Source organism: Lissotriton vulgaris, chromosome 3_1, assembly GCF_964263255.1.
Source record: "Lissotriton vulgaris chromosome 3_1, aLisVul1.2, whole genome shotgun sequence".
Lineage (NCBI taxonomy): Eukaryota > Metazoa > Chordata > Amphibia > Caudata > Salamandridae > Lissotriton > Lissotriton vulgaris.
In genome coordinates, this window is record NC_141689.1 from 752,439,943 (window position 1) to 752,466,253 (window position 26,311).

At 47.5% G+C, this 26,311-nt stretch overlaps 1 protein-coding gene across 2 annotated transcripts in view; it reads left to right on the plus strand.

Annotated features, from left to right (window-relative positions):
- DMXL1 (Dmx like 1) overlaps window positions 1-26,311 on the plus strand; it is a 2,236,090-nt gene that overhangs the window by 1,646,702 nt on the left and 563,077 nt on the right. For both annotated transcript variants that reach the window (XM_086961064.1, XM_086961065.1), the window contains one exon: window positions 17,464-17,581. In XM_086961064.1, coding sequence (XP_086817190.1) covers window positions 17,464-17,581 — 118 coding nt within the window. The remainder of the gene's footprint in view (window positions 1-17,463; window positions 17,582-26,311) is intronic.

Below are 26,311 nucleotides of genomic sequence, written 5' to 3' on the forward strand. Positions count from 1 at the left end.
AGGTTGTTCTTGAAATAGATCTAATCGTTAGTTTCAATTTCTTCCTTAACCTCGTTCCATTTCATGATTCCACCCATCATGCCCATTTCAATAGTATATCAATTCACAGTTTATGCTAGTGGTTGACGAACGGTGGAAGTGGATTCAGCCACCCTTGTCTTTATATTAGTTTAACATTGACAGCTTATTAATACTGTTTGCTAAACCACCCAGGGCTGTAGCCTAGTCCAGAAACCATGATCACCTGACAAATATTGAAGTCTCTCCGATGAATACTTTTAACCATCCTATGATACCTCCCAGAGCTTAGCCAGCAGCAGGCAAGATGTCTGAAATAAGAGTCCCTTTGGCCTTATCCTCGTAATATCTAGGGCAAGATTTTGGAAAGTTGGCCAATTCAGGCCCTTTGATTGACATGGTAGTAAGATCTATCCTTTGTGTAAAGGGTTAAAATGGCACTAGTTTTTGTAGAACTGACATCAGTTAGAGTGTTTCCACCTCTTACAATTACTAATGCTGTGGTTGTTGAATCTACAAAAACACCATATTTAGATTATGACATGAATGCTATTACAAGAGTGGCTGCAGCAGATGCTCGTAAAAATAAACTGCATTTTGGTTTTGATCAGCTTTTTCCAGTTCCTGTTCTAACAAAGATGTCATGATATAAATCAACTTATATTCTGCTTACTACAATGTTGGATCTTCAATACATAAATTAAAAGGGGATGAAAATGCATACATTGGGGCAGCATCTGTCATCTGTGGGCTAAGAACAGCTGCTGTACTATTTAATGACTGATTTCACCATGCCAATGTATGTGAGATATTTACCTTGTAAAGCGCTCTGATACCCGCAAGGGTCTAGTTCGCGCTATATAAAACCTTCAGATAAGATTATTTTTTTAAGTTATTAAAAGCCATGTGGCATACTTCATATAAAACTTACAGAAGAATAAAAAGTGCAGTATAGTTTGCCTGCTCTGACCATCACATGGGCAAGGCAAAGGATCAAGGTTAGCTTGACAAACCAGGGGAAAAAAAAGTAAGAATTTCACAGTGCCCCCTCTTTAAGCGAAAAAGGAGTCCCCTCTCCCAACAACCTATAGGTTTTGCGAGGTTGCTAGATAACTGGTAAACAGTATTCTCGTCGACATTAAAGCAGCTACAGTTGGATTTTTAGACTCCCTATCTAGTCTTGCCTTGCTATAATGTGTATAGAATGCCGTTCAAAATTCTTTTTTGTTAACAGTATCTATCTCATTTGGACTTGCAAAAATATGTTAATTTTTAACCCTGCTTAGACTTGAACGCACCTCTGCTAGCCACAGGATGTCCATTCCCTTTTTACATTTAAGGCAGTCTCCTATAATATCTCATGTAAGGGTCGCCGCTGGATTTTTCCAAATGGCTAGCCAAAATAGGGCGGGCGTGCCTGTATATAGTCTTCATTGTAATGCAAGTTCAATTTGCTATGGCAAGTATATTGGGACGTGGAGATGGGGGCACCTAAAAGTTTCTGACAGAACCTGTTGTCTTCGCGCTGGATGCTATTGCTCCTTGAGAAGTCCTAGACCTCTGCGCCATAGGTTGCCGTGGGAATGCACTGAAGTTTAAAAACATTTTAGATAGCTAAAACAGACCCATCATCCTAGGTTATGGTAGGCTAAAAACCGAGTTAATAGCTTTGGAGAACTTATTCCTACAGAATGCCATGTGGTCAGACCAGGAACCATTAGCAGAAAAGACCAACCCCAGATAGGGGAAAGTGCTAGTGCATTGTAAACTTTGATTGCCCAGTGAAATGGAGTTTAAAAGGTCCTTCCTCGGTCCACAAGCCATTAGATTTATTGAAATTAGTGCATAGATCTAAAGTGGCCATAAACTCGACAAAACCCGTACTAAAATGTGTAGAGCATTAGGTGTGCGGCCCATTAATACTGCGTCATCAGCGTATATTTAGGGCGAGGATTATTTTGCTGCTAACTCTGGGGACATCATTGGCTAACTCATAATACATATAATGAACAGTTGGGTCCAAAACACATCCCTGCCTGACCCCTCTACCAACCCTGTTGTCATTAGATACTTCACCCCCTATATTGATCCTAACCTGAGCGCTCAGATCCTTGTGCAAATATGCTAAGAAATGTACTAAAGCCTTATCTAACCCATATTCTAATAGGATTGACCATAGTTGTGACCGGTTTACATCATCAAAAGCTAAGGTCAGATTCATAAAAGCCAAATAAATAGGTGACCTCTGTGCAATAGTGTATTTCCCAATTATTAGATTGAGGTTAAAACATTGCTCGATGGTGCCTACTTTACTCCTAAAACCTAGTTGGCATGGTTGTAAAACATGATTGTCTTTGGACCAAGCTTTGATCTTATTATATAAAACCCTCCCTAGGATGTTCAGAGCATTGTCAATTAGTAAAGTCAAGTCAGAATTTATATAGCGCTCTACATACCCAGAGGGTCTCAAGACGCTTGAGGAAGGGGGGGAGGTTTACTTATCGAATATCCAGGTTTTAAGCTGTTTTCTGAAGGCTAGGTGGTGTTGAGTAAGGCGGAGGTGGATGGGAAGGGAATTCCAGGTTTTGGCCGCTAAGTAGGAGAAGGATCTTTCCCCCATGGTGGCTTTGTGGATGTGCGGAACAGCGGCAAGGGCTTGGTTGGACGAACGCAGCTGGCGGGTGGGGGTGTAAAAGGAAAGGCGCGTGTTGAGACAATCAGGTCCAAGTTCGTATAGGGCTTTGTGTGCATGGGTGAGGAGACGGAACGTTATCCTCTTGTTGACGGGGAGCCAGTGAAGGTCTTTCAGGTGAACGGAAATGTGGTCTGTGCGGGGGATGTCTAGTATGAGTCTGGCTGAAGCATTTTGGATGCGTTGGAGTTTTTTCTGCAGTTTTGCGGTGGTACCGGCGTAAAGGGTGTTTCCGTAGTCCAGACGGCTTGTAACCAGTGCGTGGGTGACCGTTTTTCTTGTTTCGGTGGGGATCCAGTGAAATGTTTTTTTGAGCATGCGTAGGATGTTGAAGCATGATGATGAGACGGCGTTGACTTGTCTGGTCATCGAGAGTGAGGAGTCCAGGATGATGCCCAGGTTCCGTACGTGGTCCCTCGGTATGGGGGCTTTTCCTAGGGCCGTTGGCCAGTAAGAGTCGTCCCAGGCGGAAGGGGATGCACCTAAGATGAGGACTTCCGTTTTGCCCGAGTTCAGTTTCAGATGGCTGTGCTTCATCCACTCGGCTACTTCTTTCATCCCTTCATGTAGGTTCGTTTTGGCGGTGATTGGGTCTTTGGTGAGTGAGAGGATCAGCTGAGTGTCATCAGCGTAGGAGATGATGTTGAGGTTGTGTTGACGTGCGATGGTTGCGAGGGGGCTCATGTAGACGTTGAAGAGGGTGGGGCTGAGTGATGATCCTTGCGGGACGCCGCAGATGACTTCGGTGGCCTCTGACTTAAAAGGGGGGAAGCGGACTCTCTGAGTTCTTCCAGCGAGGAATGAGATGATCCAGTCCAATGCTTTTCCTTGAATTCCGATGTTTCTGAGGTGTTGTATCAGGGTGCTATGGCAGACTGTGTCAAAGGCTGCAGAAAGGTCAAGGAGGATCAGGGCGACTGTGTCTCCGTTGTCCAGTAGTGTTCGAATGTTGTCTGTTGCTTCGATGAGGGCGGTCTCAGTGCTGTGTTTGGCTCGGAAGCCAGACTGTGAGGAGTCGAGTGATTTGTTGGTTTCGAGGAAGGCGGCGAGCTGATTGTTGATGGCTTTCTCAATGACTTTGGCAGGGAATGGGAGGAGCGAGATGGGGCGGTAGTTTTTGAGTTCGGTGGGGTCAGCTGTGGGTTTCTTCAGAAGGGCGCTGAGTTCGGCGTGTTTCCAGCTTTCTGGGAATGTGGCGGAGTTGAGGGAGCAGTTGATGACGTCTCGGAGATGGGGTGCGATAATGGAGTCTGCTTTGTTGAAGATGTGATGGGGCATGGGTCTGTAGGGGATCCTGAGTGGATCGAGTTCATCAGGCGAATGGTGTCTTCTGTGGTGATTGGGTTCCATTCGAAAAGGTTATTCGGAGGAGGTACAGGTTCGGAGGTGAGTGGGGTGGGCTGGTTTACGGGTTGGTTGTCAAAGCTGTTATGAATGTCGGTGATTTTGTCATGGAAGAATGAGGCGAGGGAGTCGCAGAGGACTTGAGAGGGGGTGATGTCATTTGAGCTGGCGGTGGGGTTGGTGAATTCTTTGATGATGTTGAAAAGTTCCTTGCTGTTGTGGGCGTTGTTGTCTAGTCGGTCTTTGAGTGCTGATTTCTTGGCTGTCCGGATTAGTTGGTGGTGTTTGCGGGTGGCGTTTTTGAAGGCGGCTTGGGTGATAGTGTTTGGGTCTTTTTTCCAAGTTTTCTCAAGGGAACGACAGAGCTTCTTGGATTTCTTAAGGTCATTGTTGAACCAGGGGGCGTTCTTGCTTCCTTGCTTGATTTGATGTTTTTGTAAGGGTGCTAGTTTGTCGGCGGTTTGGGTTAACCATTGTGTGAGGTTGATGGCGGCTTGGTTAGGGTTCTTTGAATAGGCTGGGGGTTTTTGAAGAAGCGATGTGGAGATCTGGTTGATGGTGATTTTGTTCCAATTTCTTCGCAGAGTTGGTTGAGGGTGGTTGTGGATCGTGGTCTTATTGTAAATGAAGTGGATGCAACTGTGGTCCGTCCAGTGGAGGGGTGTGGTGTGAGTGAAGGAGATATGCTTGCTGGAAGTGAAGATAGGGTCGAGTGTGTGTCCTGCATAGTGTGTTGGGGTGTTAACAAGTTGTTTGAGTCCGAGATTGGTGAGATTGTCCAGAAGGGTGGTAGTGTTACTGTCGTTGCTCTTTTCCAGATGGAAATTGAGGTCTCCCAGTAGAATGTATTCTTCCGAGGGGAGGGCGTGTGGGGTGATGAAGTCAGTGATGTCTTCGCTGAATTTTGTACGGGGTCCTGGTGGCCTGTAGAGGAGGGTGCCTCTGAGTGTGGTCTTGGGGTCGGTGTGGATCTGGAAGTGAAGGTGTTCGGCAATAGCGAGGTTGTCTTCTGAGCTGGTTGAGACGCGGATGGTGTTCTTGTGGACGATGGCGATGCCTCCTGCTGTTTGGATGGTGCGGTCCTTACGGATGATCTTGTAGCCGTCCGGGATGGCTATGGTGATGTCTGGAGCTGAAGAGGCATTCATCCAGGTTTCTGTTAGGAAGGCGATGTCCGGAGAAATGGTGTCGAGTAGATTCCAAAGGTCGATGGTGTGTTTGTGAACCGAGCGGGTGTTGAGAAGGATGCATTTAAGGTGGTTGGTGTTGGATCTCTGTTTGGTGTTTGAGGGTTTGGTGTGCGTCTTGATGCAGGTGAATTTGCAGGAGTGGCAGGTGAAGGGTCCATGGGTGTGTCCTGGTGCTGCTTGGGCGCAGTTAGGGAGTCGGCCGGGGTTAAGTGCTAAGAGGGTGGAGGTGTCGTATGTAATGCGGGGGGGGTGGGTGATGCGGACACCAGGGGGTCTGGCGCTGGGCACGGACGGGCGTAGACGGGCTTATCTTTGGCGCACCTTCGGCGCGGCCGCAGCGTGTGGATGCTGCGCGTTGGGACATCTGTCTAAATGGATAGTGGAGGGGGCGGAGCGTGGGAGGGGCAGCTGGGAGGTGGGAGCGAGGTGGAGGGACGGTGTGGGAGGACGGCACAACAAACAAAATGGCAGCAACACAAACAAATGCTGCAAGGCGGGGCGAGAATGGGCAATAGCAGTAGCAACAATGGAGCGCTATGGGGAGAATAATGCAGCAGTGGCTAGCGCTTCAAAGCGCGATGGAAAGGTCACAAGCGCTACGAGATTTGGCAGCAGTATAAATTATGTGCACTCAGCGATTGAATTGTGCAGACAGGCAGTCGAGGCAAAAAACACTCAGCAATCAGTAATTACCAAAGCAATACAAGCAGTGAGCAGTGTGCAAATCAACTCGAAATGCAAAATGCACTTAGCAAATAGTAAATTAACAAAGTAGTGAGCGGTGCGCAAATGAACTTAAAATGCTAGATGCACACAGCAATCAGAAATCAACAAAGCAATACAAAGCCCAGCAGTGCGCGATAAAGCTAACAGAGGCTATCGGTAGAGAAGAGTGCTTGGCAGAGTCAAGGCGCTATGGTTGACCAGGTGCTAGGTAATGGGGCATGGGTTAAATTGTTAAAAACATTCAGCAAGAGTAGAGGCCAAAAATCTGGTTTGTGCTTAATGAGGTCAATGGGTAACCCATCAGGGCCAGGGGCTGTATTGCCTGGACTATGATGTGTAGCTTCCTTGACTTTGTATAAGGATATCAATACCCTTACGGGGGCTTGAAGCCTAAACAGGTCTTTTTTCACATGTAGGGGTTGTATAAATCTTTGAAAAATTAGCTTCCCAGGCCTCACTGATTATGTTACAGCTGATCTGTGTTAGTGGTTGTCCGATTGCTCTCATGTCTTTAACAACAGCCTAAAATGTTTTCCCATTCTTTATGCTAGCAGCGTTGGCGAGAGCAGCCCATCGATCAGATAATAGTTTGTCCTTCCTATGAGATTTGACCAGCTTGTACTTCTGTCTGAGCGACTTAATTATAGGGGGGCAACTTTGGTTAGTTGATAGGGCCTTCCGTAGTTGTCTAGTGATCACTGAACACTCGCTATTAAACCATCTGGGTCCATGCTGCATAACGGCCACAGGTTTTGATGTTCACATACCCTCTGCTTCACTTTTCTCGTGGTCATGCCAACATAGCGGAGAGAGCAGGGGCAAGTGACAAGGTAGACATCAATTCCACCAATGTTGTCTACCTTGTCACTTGCCCCTGCTCTCTCCGCTATGTTGGCATGACCACGAGAAAAGTGAAGCAGAGGGTATGTGAACATAGAAGCAATATCAGGTGCAAGAAAGCTACGACCAAAATGAGCGATTATTTTTTACGCAATAATCACACCACAAATGACCTCAGATGGACTGTGATTGAACAAATCATCGGAGGTTCGAACATCCCAGACAGACTGTTTGAAAAGGAACAGAGATGGGTATATCGCTTGGGAACCCATACTACTGGTCTCAATGACGATATTCCCTGGGCCTCTGTTCTAAAATAACTTTATTTTGAATCTGACATTTGTAAACCGACCATCCTTACACATGCGCACTACCAACCTACCGACCCGGAAATGGGTACGATTCCTTTAAGTAGGTTCACGCTCTACTCCATCCATTATGACGCATGCGTATTACACACACCTTCCGGACCCGTAAGCTCAACACAGCCTCCCTCTCTCTATAAATAGACTCACACTCCTCCAGCCTGGATCGGCGAGACCCGGTTCCGAGGGCTGAGCAGGTGTATCAGCGGGAGACTGGCGTAGTGGGCGTGAGTGTATCTGCGACCGCTACAAACCTTACGAGATAAGTACTCTTTTCAGCCAACTGATTGTGTTCGTCCCTTGTTCCCCTTTTTCCTTTACAGGATGTGCCAAAAAGCGCTGCCTCCCCCCTCCCGAGGTCTATGGGGTGTAATACCACCCCCTGTGAAGTGAGATTTTTCTCTTTTCACCCTTGAAACTCTTGGTTGAATGATCACTGGCCCTTGGCCCATTGATCGCTCGAGTGACAGAGATGTGTATGAATGCCCATCACATCGCAATTCCACCATCTCTCACTCTCACAAATGGTCAAGCTCACGCGCACTGTTGACAATCCAAATAGTACACTAGTGAGCCTGTTCAGTCACGATTAATAGTCTAATGGTATACGTTCCTGTCTAGACCACAGGCAGAGCCACGCACCTCTGCTAATTTGTACGAGATGTGCACCCCCAAGCACCTTGAGCACTAGTCACAGGCTTTAACATATGAGCCTTATTGACAAATGATTTTAACCCTGTTTTGTTTGTCTTTGTGTATGTCTGTTTGTACCTTTTATCTTCACAGGTTTTAATTTTGGTCTCTATTTTTGGAAGCCTGAGGTTGTGTGCTTCCCGCCCTTTGGCCGGTGGAGCCCCCCTCATTTTACTTCACAGACACGAATTTTTCACTTTCAAGGCCTACGGTCGGGTGGGCCTTAGCGTGCTCATACCGCCGGGGTTTACACTCTAGGTCCTGACGAATGCCTGGTTAACTATACCGCTTGGGCAGAAACATGTTGACCAACCACACTTTCACTTAAATGTTATCGGTACAAGACCATCCAATTAGTTGGCCTTGTTTATCGACACATTTTTTACTTTGTCCTTGATGATCAGCTAATAAATCATTTTTTGATACATACAAGACAATTTTAAACCACCACTCTTTACACTTCTCACGTTACTTATCACATAGCCCCTCCATCCTCACAAGACCAGCTCCGCAGTAACTCTGGCGTTGCAGCACACCGGGGTGACATTCGGTCACACCCGGTGGGGCCCGATGATGAAGCAAGTCACCGACCAGGTCGGTGAGTGAGGGCTTTATTAACAAACCAAATGGGCTTGTGTTTGACTCCTTGTGCTCAGTGCAGACCCCCACCCTACCTGCAAATTTTATGACCTCACACAGTTTAGCAAATGCGCTAATAACCTCGGAGTTGGGTTTCCCTCCAGACAGACAAGAGTCAAAAAGTTCCAGATTGTCCCTGACCACTATGTGGAACAGATCAGCACTATTAACCATTCGCCATGCTAGTCTTAATTTGTCTTTTGAGGGTACCAAATCCCTGGCACCGCATTCTATTTTATACATTACCCTCTGGGACAGTATAAGCACTACTCGGATCAGATTGTGGTCGCTGTGGTGTGTGGGAACGACCACAGCTTTCAGTAAGAAGTCTTCAAGGGTGCGGGGAAATAAAGATATAATCAATGGTGGTTGCACTACCCCTTCCTCTGAATGTTGGGTCAGGTGGGTTATTATCATTACTATCTGATAGAGAGTACTAGCCGCAGATTCCTTAACGTAGAATCATCTCAAGGCGTGAGACTGGATCCGGAAATCTTTCTTTGCCACAGCATATCTGTACGCCGGGGGTGGTACCACATGACTCCGCCCTGATGTCCGCGATCGTGACGTTAGTGAGGTCACATAAGCCCCACCCCGGCACGCTGACGTCAGTATCCTTCTTTTCCGCTTGCAACGCAGATCCTGATCGTGTCCCTAACCTGTTTTCAGGCACACAGCCTCGCTCGTCTCCACCCTACCCGCTGTTTCCTGGCGTCAGGGCGACTAGGGCCCAAATGGAGGCCTACGCTACGACTCTGCAGGCTTCCTTGTTCCCTCCTCCTCTTCCTGAGACGTCTACGGATTCCCTGCTATGTGCGGGGCCTTCCCCGGAGTCGCTGGCGGCTTTGGCTCCGGCGCCGACGAGTTCTGCTTCAGGTGTTGGGGTTGTGGTGTCATTGAGGTGCGGCCCTACGGGGTTCCTCTCTTTGGCCCACGGCGTCTCTGCCTCACCGCAAATTCCGAGGGGTTCCTGTGGTGCCGCAGGAGGCCGCTGGGACTCACGGTTTGTCCCAGAGTCCCCCTCGGTCCACTGGGCAGGTGGCTGCCTTACCAGAGGCCGAGCCGACGCCATTCCGGCACCGACGGCTTTCCTCCCCAGCCCTGGCGGCGCCGCAGGTGGTGGCTAGGGTCCGGGGTGCCTCCCCGGGTCCCTCTCGGCCCTCTACGCAGGTGGCTGCCTCGTCAGCGGTCAAGTCGGTGCCTTTTCAGCGTTGTTCTTTAGCCGCCGTGGCTCCGACCCCACCCCATTTTCTTAAGACGCAAGTGGTGGTGGTGGTCAACTCTGTGCCCCCGGTGACCGCTCTGGCGCTGATCAGCATCGCACCGGCGCCTGTGGTGGACTCCACGACGCCATGCCGGCATCGGGTCATCGACTCGTCTCCAGAGGTCCCTCCTCTCCGGAGGTTTGTCATCTCCTGGTCTCCTCTTCTCCGGAGACGGGACACTGGGTTGTTGCTTTTTCCCCGGGGAATTCCAGGGAGAGCTCTTCGCCGTCTCTGCGGCCACAACCCTCGGACCCCCTCTTCCGCAACTCGCTGTTGGTTGCTCCGCAGGCTTCTCCACCTTCCACAGAGGCCCCTCAGGCTCCCCACTCATCCGTGGATTTTCCACTATTCAGGGGCTGGCCTTTATTTCCTCCAGCTGGACTTGGGGATGGATGGCTTAGTTTACAGTCGTTGCCCACGGAGCAATTGCTTTATCTCCCCCTCCCCTCCCCCCCCGACGCCCTATGGAGGCGAGTGTAGCTTTTGTCTGGGCCATTTCCACGGCCGCTCGCATTTGCTAATGGGTGACCCCGTCACCCCATTCCCTATGGATTATTTGTTAGAAGTTCTCCACCAGGGCTCTGGTGGAGGGGAGCTGCTTCTTTTTCATTCGAAGCTTCGCTCCACAATTCTCTTCTGGGGGCCTGGGGGCGTCCGCCGCGGGTGATCCGGTGCCTCAGCCGCTCCTACACCACCACCGTCTTGTTCCACACGATCCAGTCTGCCTTTCTTTCCACCATTCTACCCAGGGCCCTCTCCTGCAGACTGCTTTTCCTTCCTTGCCTTCAGTGTTGTTTCGTCAATCACGGGTGGCCCAGTGGTTGGATTCCTGGAGGCGTAACATGCTTCTTTTTCCATTCGAAGCTTTGCACCACAATTCTCTTCTGGGGGCCTAGGGGCGTCCGCCGCGGGTGATCCGGTGCCTCAGCTGCTCCTACACCACCACTGTCCTGCTCCACACGATTCAGTCTGCCTTTCTTTCCACCATTCTACACAGGGCCCTCTCCTACAGACTGCTTTTCCTTCCTTGCCTTCAGTGTTGTTTCGCCAATCACGGGAGGCCCAGTGGTTGGATTCATGGAGGCATAACATCTTCGCTTCCTCTAGTGCTGCTTTGCGAGTGCTCAACACACTTTGTGTGTTGGCCAGGGCTACCTCCAGCCTGTGGGATTCTGTGGAGTCCCTTCTGTCTCGTGTCTCCCATGAATGTGTCTGTGCTGATCTGCTGCACCATGTGTTGGATGGCCAGGAATTGGCCGCGTCTATTCTCCGTATGGCCTTGGATGTTGCTGATGCTCTCCGCCGAGCTATGGCAAGTTCTGTGGCTCTATGATGCCATGCTAGGTTGCGGGATGGCATTTTTCCAGAGAATATTAGGGAGCGTCTGGTTGACCTGCCTTTTGATGGGATTCTTTTATTTAACACCCAAGTGGACTCCGCCATTCAACGGCTCCTTGCGGGGCTCCGTCCTCCTCCCCCTCCGTAAGCTTGGCTTGTTGGTCCTCCGGTGCTTTATGGGAGGTGTTATCCCACCTTTTTTCTAGAGTCTAGTGTTTTGGTTGGCCCATCTGTGTGTTCTGTGTGGTTTGACATGCCTTCGGGGTCCTTAGATGTGCTCCCCTGTACTGTTGGCTGCTGGTACAGCCCCTTTGGCATTTGTGTATTTTTGGGCTGATTGGTAAGCTGTCTGTGGTACTACCCACAGGTCCTTTATGTTCTTGTCCTCTGCTTAAGGATTTTTTCCCTAAGAGGTGTTCCCATGTTTTCTTTGGGACGTGTCCTACCCTAAGTGGGGTACTTGTAGCTATTGTATAGCTCTGTCCTAAGCTGGGAGGGTGTGGACCCCCTTTTTCGAGTTCCTCGCTTTTCCTGGCATCTCTGTATACCGCTGGTCTGGACTATTTTGTCAGTGTCTTGGCACAGCTTGTGCTGCTCCAGGTTCTGTCATTGTCAGAATCTGCTACACCGCTAGACCGGCTTTGACATTCTGTCTACAGCGTTGTGTTGTGGTGTGTCCGCATTTTTGTCTGGCGTTTCGGCCTGGTCCTCTGTCTTGTGTTGTTGGGGGGGCTAGGATTTTCCTGTGTTCTGTTTGACGACTTTGGTCTGTCTTATGTATTTCTCCTCTTTCTCTTCTGGCTGGTCCCTTTTCTTCTTGGATCGGTTTGCGTCTGGAACAGTCTTCCTTGTTCTGGATTTCCTTTGCCTTTGTCTTGTGCTCGGTTTGTTCTGGGCGCACTGCTTCATGGTATTTGCCAGCTGCAGGCTGCTCTTTCTGGTCCACCGCCGTGGGCCTTGGCGTGTACCCTTGTGCTCCTGCCTCTTGTTCTGCTGGAGCTTTGCACGACTGTCTTTCTTCTCACGCCTGCCTTTCTTGGCTGTGGAGCCGTTCCTGCCTTGTCCGCTGTCTCGAGGCTGATGCTTGTTCAGCTGTCCCCTTCACTGTGTGAGTTCTCCTGTGGCAGGCTCTGCCTCCGTTTTTACCTCTTCTCCTTGGAGTTTGGGGTGGTTCTTTTCTTCCTTGGTACTCTTATGGCGTTGTCTGTCCCTCCGGGGTTTTCTGGTGGATGTCCCTTGTACCTCGGATGGGCTTGGGGTATCCTGACCTCCCTTCGCCTTGTTCTTGCTTACTTTTGCTTGGTGGGGGCTGTGCCGCCCTTCTTGTCCCCATTACACATCCCCTGCTGGGGTCCTGTGTTTCTTCATACTTGGGAGGTTCTCTCGCAGGCCCTCCTCCCCTCTGCGTATGGCTAAGATATCTATTCTAGGTTAAGGAATCTGCAGCTAGTAGTCTCTAGCAGATGTACAAGTTATTTACCTTTGGTAACGATGTATCTGGTAGAGACAATTCTAGCCGCAGATTCCTTCACGACCCGCCCTTCCTCCCTGTTCTGCGCGGACCTTCAGCTTGGTTATCTGCGCTCGCCTCCCTCCGGGTGGCTTGTCTTCTACGAGTGTCCTCTTCATTTCCTCCCTGACGGGAAGCTTCGTTCTGTTTAATTGTTCCAGCCCTTACTTGCTGGTTCAAGGTCGGTTGGTTCCTGTGTACTTCTGCATCCCTACACCCTGTTTTTTTCCAGTGTGGGGGGCCCACTTTGAATCTTCTTCCCTTCAAATTGCTTAGGATTTCTTATTCCTCTGCAGTCCTCGGAGTTGGGGTCTTTTGGCTGTACCTCAACCTTTAGTTCCTTCTGGGGGATACAACCCTCCTTGTTGGTGTTGTCTTTGGTAAATTGCCATTACTCATCTGTTCTGGATTTGTTGCCCTTCAATGTTGTGGATTGTGATCATCTGCTATGACGTTTTTCACATGTTTTTTCTGCCTCCAGGGAGGATGTTGCCTTAGCTTTGCGAGGTTGCTCCTCAGAGCGGTGCTCTGCTCTTTCACTGCTATGGCTTTTAGTGCCTTAGTGCCTGGCACTTTTCCAACTGGTGCTGTTCCTCACCTTTCGTTCCTCCCGTTTCTGTTTTATCTGCTTTTTCGCACAATGTTCCCATACTCTCCACAGTTTTGTTTGTGATGGCTACGCGTTGTGGCGCGGAAAAGGTCTCTGAAGAAAACTGACGTCAGCGCGCTGGGGTGGGGCTTATGTGACCTCACTGATGTCACGCCCGCGGACGACGTCAGGGCGGAGTCACATGGTACCACCCCCGGCACGCAGAGATGCTGTGGCAAAGAACATTTTCCGGATCCAGTCTCGCGCCTGGGGATGATTCTACGTGAAGGAATCTGCGGCTAGAATCGTCTCTACCAGATACATTGTTACCAAAGGTAAGTAACTTGTACTACAGCAGCAATGTCCATGACATTACTCACAGCAGGGTTCCGCAAATATTCCTTTAGTTCCACGCCCCTGTGACAGATTTGTCCTCTACTCCATAGCCTTAGAGCCACGGTGTCTTCACTGTGGAGCTTAGCTTTAAAATCTGCACCCAGACAGATACAAGCTTTTGTATCAGAGCCATTACAATTCTCTAAGGTAGCAACAAAGTCAAATAGAATATTAAAACTAATGTTAGGGGAATTGTGAAAATCGTTATTATAAAAATTAAGTAAATACATAGATAACAAAGCTTGGAGTTTGTTGCTATGGGTATGTAGGACCTTAATGCTGCCCCCTGAGGCAATGGTCACCCAAATAGAGAGACCACCAGTTGGTCGACCAGATTTGGGAATTGGGGCCAGGACATTAAAGCATTCATATATTTCTTTGGTAGCCAGGTTTCTTGGAACATCAAAATGTCCTGCTGCCTAACCAATTTCAGCCAATCTGATCGGTCTATTTTTGATTGTAGAATGGTGACATTCCAGCTGAGTATGTTCAGATCTGGGTTGACCACCAGTCATTTGATTTTGGGCCACTGTGTTCAATTGGAATCTCTCCCCCATATATTGTGTCTATTCGTCAATTTCGTGGAACATGTTCTATTTCAACAATGTTTTTTAAATGTTTTGAGTATGTATGGAAGTATGATTGACTGACATGAAAGTGAGGGTATGCATATTATAGATTGTTCAATTGTTAAGAATTAAATAAATTATATTTAGTAATTTTGATAAATAGTTGTTACTGCCTTGGTTCTTTCCAATCATCATTATTATTTATATTATTTTGCTAATTTTCTACAGTATGGTTGCCTTAATTCTTTACATTAATTGATTTTTCCCTACCTTAAGGAACCTCACCTATATAGTAGGGGGCCTCTTCTTTTATGCCAGATCTGGGTTGACACAAGCCTTGGGGATAGTTGTGGCGACATGATCGCATGACTCTGATATATTTGAAGGGTGTGTGGGTGTATAGTCGACCCCATCAGTTATGGGGGTGGTGGTCAATCCTGAAAGTCCATGTCAGACAAAGCCAAACATTTATTTTGGGCACCTGGGCGAACAAGCTAGTTTAAAATGCTTCTGGAAATTGGTTTTTAAAAGTAACCCAGTGGTAGAGACCAGATATTTGGTGTGTTGCTAGTTGTGATCTCCTGACATCTCAGCAGTGACTTTACTATGGACAGTTTACGGAAGTTAATAACACTACGGTCCCCTTCAATATTCTTGGGTGACTCGCCTACCCATCCAACTCTTTGTACCATTATAATCTCTTGCATGTTTGACACATTAAACCTCTTATATTCTTGGACAACCAATCCACGCATTTGTTGCACAATTGATCCCAAGTTTTCCTCTGTTCCTTCTTAAGGGGTGGTACCCCTACCAACACCAAACCATAAGGGCATGCTTCCAGCGGCAGACCCAGAATGTCTGTATTGGGTCTGGGATGGGTCCTGCTGGAAGGATCAGGAATGGTGCTTCTAGATGTGCTCGAGTTTGGTCGATCACCGACTAAGCTGTTGATGGATTCGAGTATTGGGATAAGGGGCACAGGTGAATCAGTCCCAGTCGGGCCAGGATGACCATTATCAGAAAACGGGGGTTTTGACACTATGTTACCCTTCAAGAGGAGGCATTCCCTTAATTGGATGCTAGAGTTCCTACTTGGCACCGGGCCCGGAGTACTAATACTAGATGATAATGAAGATTGTATCCATGATGACAAGCAGCTGCGGGAGGAACTAGCGCGTGGGGGCTGTTTCCTTTCAGTGCAGACTGGCTTACTGCATTTCCTTTTGCGTTTGGTGGTCATAGCAACTGCAGCTACTGCATTTGGGGTGCCCATACCTTGTAGTGTCTTGGGTAAGCCATACCCTTAAGCGCCAGGGATGCCACCACTGGGGGGCTGGGCGTTATTAGAACCAGCTTTCTGGTGCACAGGATCACGGGGTATGATAGTGGGTGCTGGGTCTGCTGATGTCCCCCAGGTGTCCCTCCAGGTGTGAGGTTGGTATGTACTGCTTCGTTCCCCAGGAACAATCTACGCTCTGTTAGTTCTATTTCTGAAGACACAATGCTGACCACCCTCTCCAGCATGCTGTCCAGGGTGATGGCGGGGAGAGCCAGTGGTTGGCCAGTACGTTTCCCCATCATAGGTTTGAAGCAGGATGTTGACAGTCCAGTTAATATGGTGATATACTCACGTCAGTCCTCGAGGCCTGCGCCCCTGTGGCCCTTGAAAGAAAGTGGGCCCAGCCCAGCCTCCGCCGGCTGCTGCCGGGCGTGTCCGCACGTCCCCTGAGCCAAAGATAAGCACCTCCTGGTGCGTTGGCGTGACGGTTGCGGTGCTCACTGGGTGGTTTAAGTCCCCTTGCTGCTGTTACGGGCATAATATTCACTTGACATGAAGCAATACTTGAAGGTTTATCTGTACAAAACGGAATAATTTTGGAAGTAAATCAACTATTTGTAGCATTTGGACAAGTGAGAAAAGGACAACCATCTCCAGACATGACATTGCGCAATGATATGGATCCTATATCATGCCCTGTCCTACTAAGGTGAGCATGCAAGTATCAAAAAATGATAGTCTTTCACAAGTGAAGTGGCACATCTGGTTTTGATGTTTGCTGACTTACTGAGACATCTATTCTGTTCACACTCCCTGCAGGGACTGAAACTCATTGTTGGCTAGAGTTCTGACAAGCATACTGAGTGGAATGTACAACTTACAGTACTGCTATTGCTTAAAATGTATTGAACATTCCATGTTTGATGGACATATGTCACGCATATGAGTCTATAAAAGATACAAATCCATGAAAGAAAACAATAATTGGGAATATTGTTAAAGAGAACTAAATATTTCTTCTGCTGATACTCGCTGCACAAGCACAGCTGGATTTCCTACCTCCATGTTATCGAAACATTCTCTGAAATGCCCCTTCAGTGATTGGAAGTAATAAAAGTAATATAGAATGATTAATAAATTAAAGCTATCAAGGGAAACATTTCTCCTTTTTGGGACTCAGTGGAAACCTGGAGTAGCACAGGCTTTCCGTATTGATTGACATACTGTTCATGAATTAGCACACTGTTTATGGCGATTTTCTGATTAAGTCCAGTTCTTCTAAGAAATATTTGAAACATTCAATGTAAGGACTATGACACCAACCAGTATATATCTATCAAATGAAACTGTTTAAATAAGTTGACCAGTTGTTTCCTTCTTCTAAGATGACTGTTCTTTAGTGTGATCATATTGCCAAGATGGGACTATTTTAATGTTCTGTGGATTGCCTTAGGTACTTCGAAAGGCACACCCTGTAAAAACCGAGATGAAGCTGAGGAGGGAGAAAGCATGAGATGTTTGTAACTAAACCCAACGCATGTGTGACCAGGATTTGTTTTCTTTCATTGCTTGCAGGCTTTAATTCAAAGTGACATGACGAATTGATTCTCCTATAGTGCCATATATTCCTTGATCTGCACTATAGGAACTTGGAGATCTGACGGCGCAGCCATATATCTCTGTCACCAAACACGGAAGAGCATGTTTGGAGGCAGAATACTAAACTGCCCTGAGTCGGTGCCCCTCATGACATCAAACCGAAGATAAACACCGGTCTTCTACGAGTTTCAAGGCGTGACTTAAGTTACTTCACAAAAATGATTGTACTTCTGAGCGGAAGTTTTCAGATCCCCATGCACTATCATTAAAACAAAAAATTTAAGCTTTCCTCCTTTACATTCGCTGTGCTTTTCAAATAGTACATTAAAGCTGTTGTTGAACTCGCACTTTTTATTTCTAGAAAATAGGGATAAAGTAATGCATGCTGTTGCTGTTTTTTTTCTACAGATCCAAGCATCATACCGCATTACCAGTAAAGAGATTGTGGCAGTACCTTGTAAAAGGAGAGGAAGTCCAAGAAACATTTATCAGAAATATATTCACAAAGAAAAGGGAGCTAAATGAGGTTTGTATTGCATCTTGTTTCTACCATTCCATTATATCCCTCAAGTTGCGGCTAATGTTATTTAGCTTATTAATACTCAAGTATTCAGTGTGAACCTTTCTCTGTTGATATTTGATGTATGTGTTCAAATACATTTCAAATGGGCACACAGTATTCTAAATATTACCCTCTGTGCCTATAAAACCACTGTTTTAACTAAGCTAATATTGAGCTAAAAATGCTACTGCGTTCCATGTGTATAGTCTTCATCACGTTGTTTCTGATGGAGAGATCTTGCGGTGAATGATTATATCAAGGACAGAGAGGGTGAAAGATATGGTACAATAGAATGGATGTCAGATAATCTGTGCTTTGTACCAGATAGGTTGTGTTCTACAATTTGCCCATAACTGAGCTGAAACAGCAAAAACAATGCTCATTGGCTCAATGTGTCCTTGCTTGTATGTTACTGTAGGAGGCTGGCTTAGTATATGGTGCACTTTTATTTAAGTGATACACCTTGCACTAATCCAGGCAACCCTTATGGTGATTTTAGTGGCCTTTGATAACCATAGAAAGCTCTCAAAGTGGTAGGTATTGAGATCAGTCTTTAGGCTTATCTTGAAGGTGTGTTTAGCAGCTTCTTTTACTAGTTTAACCTTATTGTGCATAATAAATAAAAACTAAAAACACAGTTTTTATATAAAAACTCACTAATACATTGGCATATCTCCTACCCGAAGATATAAACGCAATACACCAAAACACTTCAAATGCAATAAGGTAAGTAGCACAAAATACAGTGGTCGCCAGGGGGAGACCAAACCATATATTAAGAAAGTGGAACGCGAACTGAAGAAGAGGGCGGGACTTGGACCAGGAGACCCAGAGGCGCCGGTAACACAAGGAACCACCCAAGGTTAGTACCCAGGAACTCCATGGCGGCTGTGTGCACAGTGGATACACAGCCGTGTTTCCAATGGAAGTCAATGGAGTAGTCGCAGTTGCAGTTTTTCATAAGAAACACCCTTCCCAGAGCACCCCAAAGAATTCCTTGGAGGACGAAAGGTTGGAGCCACCCCACCCATTGATACCCCACGAACCAGGTTACCTACACCATAGAAGCCAGGTGCATAGGGATTAACAGATGTCGGGAAGCTCCAAAGATGACAATGGAAGACTTGGTGAAAAATGCCTCTGGAGAAGGTGTAGAAATCCAGTGAAATACAAGGGAGGATTCTGGAAGTGAAGAAACTGCAAGCAGAGGAGACGGAGTCGGTGCCACTTGGGAGTGACAAGGAGGCACGGAAGAGCAATGCCCACCAATGTCGGACGGTTCAGAAGAGTTGACGGTGCCCTTGTTGCTGCAGCTGTGAGGACGAGGCGAAGAGGAGGAAGACCAGGAGTCGTGCAAAAGCTTTCCCACGTTGGATGACTAGGTAGACCGTGTCCGTCGGGAGCACCAACAAGTCTTGGAAGCTGCAACTGGCATGGAGAACGAAGGAGCCACAAGGTCAAAGTGACTCACCAACAGCAGGAGAGTAAGAGCAGGCCCCAAGCAAGCAGGGGAGCACACTGAAGCAGGAGAACAACCTAAGGAGGACCCATAGGCCGAAGGCACAGGAGTCGCAAGAGGATCTCGAGATGGTCACCAAGAACAAAGGCCCATGGTGCAGAGGATATGGGAAGGATGTTGAGCTTGGAGGGAAGAGATGCTGGAGGCTGGAGCTTCTTGCAGCCCGAAGATCTCGGGAGTCTAGAAACAACAAGCCTTGGTAACAGCAAGTTGACGCAATGCACAGGTGTTCGGTTCCAGCAGTTCCGACTAAGGATACTGGCCTCAGAATTGCAGAGAAGACAGGTCAGGTCTTAAGGGAGTTGCAGAATCACCACCTGTGTTTCTGGGCCTCAGGAAGTCTGTGGGACCACATGAGCAGCATGCCAGTCAGCTTCGTTGCTGTGCTTGAAGATGTAGGGGAGTGACTCCTTCCCTCCGAGTAAGATTACTTCGGGTGTCCCTGATGCCCAGTGATCTGTCGAAGAACCTCAAAGAAACACAGACAATGAAGACTTGCAGAACAATTAGACCAGGAGCAGCATGAGTCTTTTCCCTGGTGTAGTCTCGGTTCCAGGCGAAGTCTAAGTGTCCAGATGGTCGAAGAGTGACACAGTTTCAGTCTTGAGTCTTGTTCCACAACGAATCTGAGGACTCACTCTCAGATAAGTCCATAAGTACCCTAAGGGTAGGGGTGAAACAACTCAATTGTCCCTCCCAGAGGATGGGCTGGACAAAGGGGAGGATGCTCCCATGTCCTTTGTCCAGTATTGAGCAGGAGCCAAGAGCTCCCTGAACTGGCTCAAACTGGAGTATGCAAGCCCCTGCACCAAATGCACCCTTCAAAGCAGTCTGGTGGCACTGGCAAGCGCCCCCACTCCAGCGCAATACACTAAGTCTTGGCTGGGAGGTGGTCACACCTCCCTGTGACAGAAAACCTATTGTTCTACCTTCCTCTGTTCGAGCTTGGTTCAGCATCAGGAGGAAAGAATCATCTCTTTGGTCGGCAGCAGCACTAGCTCGCTGTCAGACCCTGAAAGGCTCTTTCTAGGAGTACAGGGGGGTACTTCTAGGGAGCCCCCAGTACATGGGATCATACTTCCAACACTAGAATCGGCGTTTAGGCATGATTTAAACAAATTTAAATCCTGGAAGTCCGAAACTGGTCCTTGGATGCTGGTTTACCGTCCAGGGAGGACCTGGCTTGGCAGTTCGGGCTAGACTGTTCCCATGGGGCACAGGGTAAAGACTGATTTGCATATGGCTGGGTTCAAACTGGAATGGCATGGTGAGCAAAAAACAACGGATTTAGGCCCAGATCTCCTTACTGAGGTGAATGTATGACATTGTTCTGCATTCTGTCCATTAACTGTTGATTTTGCATTTGTCAATACCAAACATGACCAGGTTCGTTGCAGCCACTATATAGATAGACATCTCGTAATGACTGATGTCCCCTATATGTATTAAAATGGCTGACCACACGTACAAAGCTAAGGAGAATCAACTTCGGGGTTTGTAGGGGTGTCCTGCTCATGCAGGGGCACCCTCACATTTATAACTAAGCGCCCTGCCCTCAGAACTGAAGAACCTGTCGTAAGGGTGACTTGTAGGTTTTAAGTGTAGTGATAAGGAAACTTATATCTGTCATGAGTGGAGAAAGCACCAACTCTAACAGGATGCAATGGCAGGTCTGTAGTCACAGTTTAAGTGGATTCCCATGGGTGGCACAATACATGTTGCAGTCCATTGGAAAGCCCTGGTGTACCTATGACATGGGTACCTTAGTACCATATACTACGGATTTTCTGGGGTACACCAATAGCCAATTGTGGATGTATCAGAGTACTTAACATGGTCTGTTTAGGAAAGAAGCACAGTGACTTGAGTCCTGATTAGCAGGATTCCACTCAGACTAGGTCAAAAACATACTGACACCAAGCAAAAAGTGGGGGTAATCATGAAAGCAGATCCTACTTTCCTCCAGAGACTCCCATCACTCACTATGGTTTATGCTAGGTGTCACAGGGAAAAGTTAATTCTGAATTTGGGGGACCTTATGGTATCCATGAAAGTGGTTTTGCACTCCACTCCCTAGCCTTGTAGCCCATGACTGTAGCTATAATGGGAATGCTTTGATAGCTCTTAATTAATATGGCTTACTTAAAAACAAAAACGATCATGTCAAACGGCAACTACAATTGGAATTGACAGCGTAAGTTTTCACTTTAAGCGCAAAAATAAATGAGAGCTGCTTTGGGGTCAGTACAATTTTGCATATGTTTTCCTTTGGCAGGCCATTATTAGAAAAAAGCTTATAAATTAAGAATGTGATGTTTTATCAAAAGAAATTGTTATTTTAGCATGCCATGCATTATGCAACCTCATCACTACTACTGTCAAGCGAGGTTGTTAATCCTGTAAATCCTGCCAGCAGTTATGCCTGTAATTGCATTAGGCAACTTTGCCAATTAGTACCCAAATTCAGCACTAAATTCCTCATCATGTTGTGGCAGACTAAGTGTGTGCAGAGTGGAGGAATAGGAAGAAAACACACTGCATACATGGTGACGAGGAAGAGGCTGGTACCTGACAAACAGGGATTTAGAACTTCACTTACCTACCCCAGTTAAATCTCCTTGAACTGATTCCTCTTTGATTGATGGGGAAGGCAAATCAATAATTCTCAATAAAATAGTTCCCTTGTTTGGCCGGAAATATTAGTCTGATTTGTATTAGTCTTGATAATGTGTCTTCATAGGTTTGACCTCTTTCTGCTGTCTTTTATTTGCTTGACTGGTGTAAGGGAGCAGCAAGATCTGCTTTTTAAAGTAGAGCTTCCCTTAAGTTGTATCCCTATCCAAGATTTTGAAGTGGGGTGCCCCTGGGCACTAATACATCCATGCGGTCAATCCTACTAATTCTCTTTGTGTAGTCCCCTTGCTATACTAAATTATGAAGCGTCTGGTCAAATTTGGCTTCATTCCTACTCTGGCTAAATTATGTTGATCGTCGTGCCATAGTTGTATGAAAGCTTTGATATCCTCTCTTGCACAGTCTATTTTTTAATCCAGTTTCCGCAGGTTCATAGCGCTGGTTTCATTTTTTTTTTTTTTAAACCTTTATTATGGAATTATTCAGATACAGGTATGGGCCTACAACCCGCATGGCTGGCCGCTAGTACGATTAAGTCAACACAGTAAAGCATCAGGCAAAAGACAATAGTCCGCCACCCACAGGCCCCGCATCAAAGCTAATAACAGTAGCACTAGGCATAACATACACATATCAGGATCAAAGAAGGTTTTGTTTTTTTTTCTTTTTAGGAAACTTAAAGAAAAACAGGATCCGGTTCAGTAGAATTAATCAGTAAGAAAGTAAGGAATAGCAATATCACAGGATATGCACCATTAGGATCACTTGATTGAAATCTTCGGTGCCAGTGCACATGTAACAGGATAATCAATAAGAAACAATACTCGAAGCTCCGTTAAAACTTCCTCCGGCACGCCTATGAACATCGTATTGTTGTCCTCCCCAGTTGCACAAACTAGCAGGAAGTACGGAAATACCCTACCCGGATCCCAGAAAGAAAGGGAAAAAAGGAAAGAGAAAAAGGGGCCATAGAAACAATAAAGGGACAAAACCAACAAAAGCCCATTCCCCAACCCCCCACCCTGCACTCCTGTAGATGGCTACGGCCTACCCCCCTAACAGCGTGCCTGTCGCCCTTTAAACCCACTAACAAAACTAACCTACAAGAAAGGAAAAGAAATAGTCACTAGTGAAGTGGAGGGGGACCTCCAGGCCAGCCCCCGGCCCTACCCCGCCCTAGCCTCAACACAATAGTAATACGAAATCAATACAATCAGTCCACAAAGGGGAATAAGATACGTTGTTGCGCCCGCAAAGTTACATAGTCACAGGATGTTTCCGAGACTCTCTTCCGTCATCAGCCAGTCAGCAGTCCCAGTATAACGGCACCATCTCTAACCTTGGCCCACCCTATCGAGCTCACTCACGCACATCAGCCGGTCAGCCTCAGAGAAGATCGTGTCAGAGGGCTCAGACACCCCAAGCAGCAAGAGCAGCCGACCATTGAAAGGAGAGTCATTGCGAGGATCAGTCCGCCCCAATACGTGCACAAAATAACGTGGCAGACCTGAGCATGGGGTCCTTAGCAAGTGAGAAAGAATAACTGTCCCAGTCCACTGTAGAAGCCTTGCCAGTTCACCTAGGGGTGCTGCGCGGTCCCCCGACTCCTCCGGCGTTACAAATCTACTGTCCCCTGCTTCGTGCGAACCTTCCGTTGGCCGGCCAGGAGTCGTAGCAGTCGTGTCACTCAGAGCCCCGCTTGTGAACAGGGTGTCAGAAGCACATCCCATTGATGCGGGATCGGGCAGGGTCTCAGTCGCCCGAGGTACAACTGGCGTCTCCTTCTTGAGGGTGGCAATAATGGCGTCCAGCTTGTTCTCCAGATTTCGTGCATCACACTCCAGGGCATCTCGGAGGGCGCCAAGGGCCATTACCAGATCACCAAGCTCCATCTTGTCGGAAAACGCCCCAATTCCAGTGTATCTCCCTGACCCGAGACCACGATCACCCTGGGGGACCCGAGGCAGGGTATTGCTGTCCAGAGCAGTATCTTGGTACGTATCCAGCCCCGTGCAGGATCAGGAGCGAGTCCCAAACAAAGGGGAGGAAAGCTGCACGGCGCCACGTAGGAGATTATAGGGTCAGATGCAGCAGTCGAAACCACGAGCACCCCCAGGTGCGCCTCGCCTTTAACAAAGGAGACCCCCGTACATCATCCGAAAGACTCCTGCAGTTGTCGGGACAGGCAGATTCGAATACCGACCATCTCCCCAGCAAGCAATCCAATTATGAAAGCTGCAGTCAAAAAGGCGATGAGCGAGGCCGTCTTCAGTGGCATCAGTAACAAGGAGGAGTTTTTGCCGACGGAGCAAGGCATGTTATTCTCCCGCTCCAGGTGATCGATACGGCCTCACAGCTGGCGGCCGCCATTTTGCGTCGGCGATCGGCTCAGCGCCTCACACAAAGCCCCGGCTCCGGATCCATCTCAGGCCGCAATCAAAGACGGGGCATATCTTCGGCCGTACAGCAGGTAGAGACTCCGGAAGCACTCGGCCGGTGAGTACTACCATTCATCTTTCCGAATCAGCGGTGCAGGACCATTATCTCGGTCAGGATATCCTCGCGGGGCAGTGAGGTCGACAGAGCCGGGCGCCTAAGCGGCCATCACAGTCGCCGGCCTGGCTCCTCCCCGCTGGTTTCATTTTTAAGACCTTCTTCACCTCTTCTATATTATATTCTCTTTTACTCTAGGTTGCACAATCTTGCGGCTTCCTGCACTCACTGGCTGCATGGTGCAACTAGCCCCTTTTAAATGTTTGACATATTAGGATACATCTCACACTTGATACACGCAGAGAAAGCATCTTTGTGCCCTAGGCAGATCTGCTCGCCTAAATCTCTGTTGGGCATTTCACATGGTACTTTGTTAGATCTTAAGTTACATGCTAAAATGAATTTGATTTGGTGGGGTAGAATTTTCGTTTCTGGGTCCTGAAAAGATAGGCAATGGCTGTGCATCAGAAAGCTTTGCTGAATCTTTTTTCTTTCATAGATTAACATTTTAGAAGTAGTCCCCATTGTCATGCTGGAATTGTACAATGTCTTTAATACAGCAGTATTAAATACATACGTTTGACACTTATGTCTATTGAGCACATATATGACATTACCTTTCAGTGACTGAAAACATGGATAGCCTAGAATCTCCACCTAATGGTGGCTGATATCATGCAACTTCTACTATAGTTCATGTTCACGTGAGGTCCATGATAGACCTCTTATATTTTCTGCATTGATAAGACCCTCGTAACCTCAATTTCTTTTTAAAACCTTTATTGAATTTAATCCGTGCATACAGGAAATGAGCATCGTAGAAGTCTTACAGACATAGAAGAAACAATGTCAGCGTATTTATTGTAAGTAACAAGCCCCATCATGGTGTGGGTTACCAGTTCAGCCGTGCCCCTCACACTTGTAGCCGACACCATAGCAGAGTCATGCTGTCTTCAGGTATCCCAGTGATGTCTTGTGTGTATCTTGTCAAGGGCCAAATTTACCTGTCTGTTACTGATGGTGACCATCTGGGACAGGAGAGGAGTCAATCGGATCAGTCACAAGTTGGGGTATTATTCTGTTGCAAATATGTCATCAAGGGTTCCCATATATTTTCCAGGGGATATAAGATCCCAATAAGCAGATAGTTGCATTTGGCACTTTGCTGCGTCTCTCAGCCATGCCTGTGTCGTGGGCGCTGGCTTCAAACCCCAATGTATCGCCACTCTATGCTTAGCCAGCACCATCAGTAACACAGTTAATCTGCAGTGCATGTCCGGGGTGTGTTTAATGTAACCAAGCAGACACCTTAGAGGGGTTATTGAAAAGGGTGCCCCAGTCAGGTCAGTGATTATTATGCATACATCCTGCCAGAATCACGCCACCCTCAGGCCTGCCCAGGCCAGGTGTATAAATGTAGCTGACTGAGCGGAGCAGTGCACACCTCGCGTCTTCCATCAGTCCGATCCTATGAAGATATGCGGGTGTGCGATATGTTATGTGCAAATATTTGAAATTAATCAGTCTGAGTCAGTAGTTAGGAGATATTCGTTCAGTCAATCCGCAGCAGTATACCAGTCCTCCTCAGATATATCCTGTCCCATGTCTGCCTCCCAGGCCTCGTACACTCGCGAAGTGTCCAGCTGGTAGCAGCTCTGGTCGTAGAGTAAAGGCACGTTATGAGCTTTCACTGCGACGCGGATGTGTGTACATATTAAAGTGCAGTGTTGACTGGGGGTGGATCCTGGAAGGCGCTTTGTGAGTCTATGTAGGTCACTATAAGCTGATAATATAACAATGTATCAGAAAAAGTGATTGGCCTTTCCGCTGTAATGGCGAGTGGAGGGAGAACTAAATCTCCGGGGTATAGGTAGGCGAACTTGTGTATTCCTAAGGTATCTGCACGGCATGCCGCCCCTCTGTCCTGCAGCGGGGGCAGTGCCATATACAACATGTGCCCCTGTTTGCCTACAGATATCATCCCACACCCAAAATATGCACCCTCCTATGTTGATTTCAGCTTTGGGTGTTGTATAGGGCTGGAACAG